At 36.3% G+C, this 3,651-nt stretch overlaps 1 protein-coding gene across 1 annotated transcript; it reads left to right on the top strand.

Annotated features, from left to right (window-relative positions):
- Window positions 1-2,541: 2,541 nt before the first annotated feature.
- On the top strand, window positions 2,542-3,305 carry RNF182 (ring finger protein 182). The gene has a single exon (XM_015814705.1). It carries the CDS (start codon window positions 2,542-2,544, stop codon window positions 3,280-3,282), a length of 741 nt encoding a protein of 246 aa, XP_015670191.1. The 3' UTR covers window positions 3,283-3,305.
- Window positions 3,306-3,651: the final 346 nt, after the last annotated feature.

Consider the following 3,651-nt stretch of genomic DNA (forward strand, 5'->3'; position numbering starts at 1 on the left):
AAAACTCAAGTAGCCTACTACAAAGATCGCTGATCTGCTGATATCAAGGGAAATAAAACGTGCCAATAAATGAGGATAAAGAGATTGCAGAAAAGCTAAATAAATAGTGCTGTTTTGTTTTTAGTTTGTTTCTTACCATCATTATTTATCTCAATTTAGCTTTTTAATTTGTTAAAAAATGGGTCTTAGGAGTGACTGTGGACAAGTACATTGATGATGTCAAATTATTTTGTATAGTTAGCTCAAACGGGTACATACCGATTGCAAAAACAGATATTTCACCGTAAATAACAACTGTATAAAAGAAAACAATATCGTTGTGAAATCAGAACAGACGGTGACAGTAATGAAAGCTTTGTAGACTCATGGATCTGGGTCCACTTCACAAAACACCTTCTTGTGAATTTTTCTCTGCCCTGGTATTACGGTAGCAAAGCAAAGCAAGGTCTTAGTTTTGATTTTATGCATACAAAGCATTTCAGACAGCTATTTCACTTTTCCCTACTTTCCTGCATCTCTCCGTTTCTGACAAACCATAGCAAAATGCTGGCAAGGCTATAAAACAACAGCTTGATTTGTATGCCTCTGGCCATGCATATTAAAGTTAACCATCTCTGGTTGGGCATGTGTGCAGCCCACATGTTCACTCAATATGCACAATGCTATTTCTGTATTCCTACTTCCTACTTAGAGTTAAGGAGTTAATTTTGCTGGCTGGCAGGCTTATACAGCATTCTGACTTTCTTCTGCCTCCACAGAAGCCATCTACACTGGGAAGATCTGTCTCTCGCTTCCTCTTCTTTCTTCAATAGTTTTTGGATCTTTATCCAGATTTCCTTCAAGAATGTTTCACCCAGGTTTTGGAACCAATAAAGACTTGAACAGCCAACACTACCTAAAATCTGTTTTGGTTTGGCATTTCACTCCTCATTGCCATCCTTCCAAAAGCTTGTCTTTAAATTTCCAACTGTCTCTTCCCCCTTCCCAGTAACAGTTTTCCTACGGGAAAACTAATTGTGAAAATATAGGTTATCCTTCTCTCAGCTTCTATCCACTAAAGGATAAATGCATGTGTGTTTAGGTGACTAGGTGATATGCATGCTGTGACACAGTGGCAGAATAGAAAAGGAACGTTGGGATTACAGTGGATATTTCAATTACAAATATCTAATAGGCAACTATTAAGAGAAAAGTAAATTCTATTTTGGGGTCTATTTGGAAATAAATTGAAAACATACCTGCCGATATTATAATAATTGTATGTGAACATGCATAAAGCAACAAGAGACTCACATTGGTTGGGCATAGATTACCAACAACATTATCAGATGAACTAGTGTAGCAGATGATACACCAAGGGACAATTTGCTGGGGGCCCTCAATCCTTCAAATTTGCTCCCTTTGATAAAGGTGAAATCCTTCACGTTTAAATAAATGTGAAATCATGTAAAATCTGTTCCTGTGCCAAACATGGTGTTCTCACATGCCTTTCAAAAGAACATATTTCTGTAACTAAGATCTCTGTAGTTTCCTTTTCATGGGAACTGATGACTCTCTGTACATCTTGCAGAAAATGTCTGAAGTATTTTAAATAGTCTAGAAATAAAATAAAACAAATAGATAGTGTGTTGCTAAAACATGAAGCATACAAGGCTACGGAATGGAATCAGGCAGCTTATAAATCTAATAAATAAAATAAATGTTCTGTGGCATAGATATTTATGCTACAGAATAATCATGTTGAATAAACAGGATAGAAGATTTTTAAACTCTAATTTTTTAAGGGGAATTGTTGTTCCTTTGGAATGTAACAAAAGAAAAGAAAAGTCACTATTCCTGATTCTGCTGTATCTGATTCTTTTTCTCCCTGAAATGGTCCCCTTCTAGCTGTTCATTATAACTTTATAATTTTAAGAAGTTATATCTGTAGTCCATATGCAAGAATAAGGGGAATTGTTGTTCCTTTGGAATGTAACAAAAGAAAAGAAAAGTCACTATTCCTGATTCTGCTGTATCTGATTCTTTTTCTCCCTGAAATGGTCCCCTTCTAGCTGTTCATTATAACTTTATAATTTTAAGAAGTTATATCTGTAGTCCATATTGCAAGATAAGTATTAGTACATTCCTTTGTATTATGTTTTTCAGAATAAGATTTGTTTTATCTGTGTACAGTGGCTTTTCCCAATTCTCCCTATCTTATGTGTTGAGACTGTAACTCTCAAAATCATCAATAGTGAATTATAAGATTGCAAAATAAAGTATTTCAGTGACAGTTTGTGAGTTTTTGAATAAAGATGTATTTCACATTAATTATGCCTCTTTTTTTTTTATCTCCGCAGAAATTTCATCTTATATTTAAAACACAAAAGGCATTGAAGAATAAAGCAGATAAATATGAATGAGCACTATTACTGCTTCCTTTTACCTGGGTGGATATAAGTGATGTGATAATCATATTGTTTCAGATATTATTTTTTAAAAAGAAGATAACGGCTTGGCTGACATCCTTCTCCAGAAGCCTAAAGCATATTAAAAAAAGAAATGACAAGTCTATTGGCAGAAGATAATGTGGAGTCTCAGGGCTCAGACGAGCTTGAATGCAAAATCTGTTACAACCGCTATAACTTGAGACAGAGAAAACCTAAAGTCCTGGAGTGTTGCCACAGAGTATGTGCCAAATGCCTTTGCAAGATCATAGACTTTGGGGAATCTCCTCAGGGAGTCATCGTTTGTCCTTTCTGTAGGTTTGAAACATGCCTGCCTGATGACGAGGTGAGTAGTCTTCCAGACGATAACAACATCCTTGTCAATTTGGCTTATGGAGGAAAAGTAAAGAACTGCCTACCGGACAATCCTACAGAACTTTTGTTGACTCCCAAAAGGTTGGCGTCCCTTGTGAGCCCTTCCCACACCTCCTCCAACTGTCTGGTTATTACCATCATGGAAGTACAAAGAGAGAACCCCCCAACACTGAACTCCACCCCGGTTGTGGAATTCTACAGGCCTACAAGTTTTGATTCTGTGGCATCGGTACCCCACCACTGGACAGTGTGGAACTGTACTTCCTTGCTCTTCCAGACTTCCATTCGAGTCCTAGTTTGGTTGCTAGGCTTGCTGTATTTTAGTTCTTTGCCTTTAGGGATCTACTTACTGGTATCAAAGAAAGTCACTCTTGGGGTAGTATTTGTCAGCCTGGTTCCCTCGAGTCTTGTTATTCTCATGGTTTATGGCTTTTGCCAATGTATATGTCATGAGTTTTTGGAATGTATGGCTTCTTCTTAACAGCAATTGGAATGAAATAAGCAATGAAGCGTATGAAACGGCCATAGATGTAGCATAGGTAACTTACTGTATACTTCTCTTTCATATTCTTGTTACGTTTATCCATTGAATAAGAATACTGACCAGTTTTGTGGTCCTTTTATTACTTTTAAGAGTAAACGAATGGCTTTATTCTGCTCTATCCTGTTTATCAACGAATAATAACTTTTAATAGACTAAGCAATAGAAAGAAGACGAGACCAGAATAACTTCTTAACTAGGTGCCTGATGCTACATTACAATAGTGCTTTCTTTGAAATAATTTATTCATTTAGGAATACAACTGGCCTTTCTGAAGCCATTTCAGATGAAATATCTATTACATTAAAC

This window comes from Protobothrops mucrosquamatus, unplaced genomic scaffold (assembly GCF_001527695.2).
Source record: "Protobothrops mucrosquamatus isolate PMUCROS unplaced genomic scaffold, P.Mucros_1.0 scaffold276, whole genome shotgun sequence".
In the NCBI taxonomy this organism is placed as follows: domain Eukaryota; kingdom Metazoa; phylum Chordata; class Lepidosauria; order Squamata; family Viperidae; genus Protobothrops; species Protobothrops mucrosquamatus.

What these genes read in the sequence shown, in the direction of transcription:
- RNF182 (XM_015814705.1), top strand. Translation starts at nt 2,542, where the DNA reads ATGACAAGTCTATTGGCAGAAGATAATGTGGAGTCTCAGGGCTCAGAC.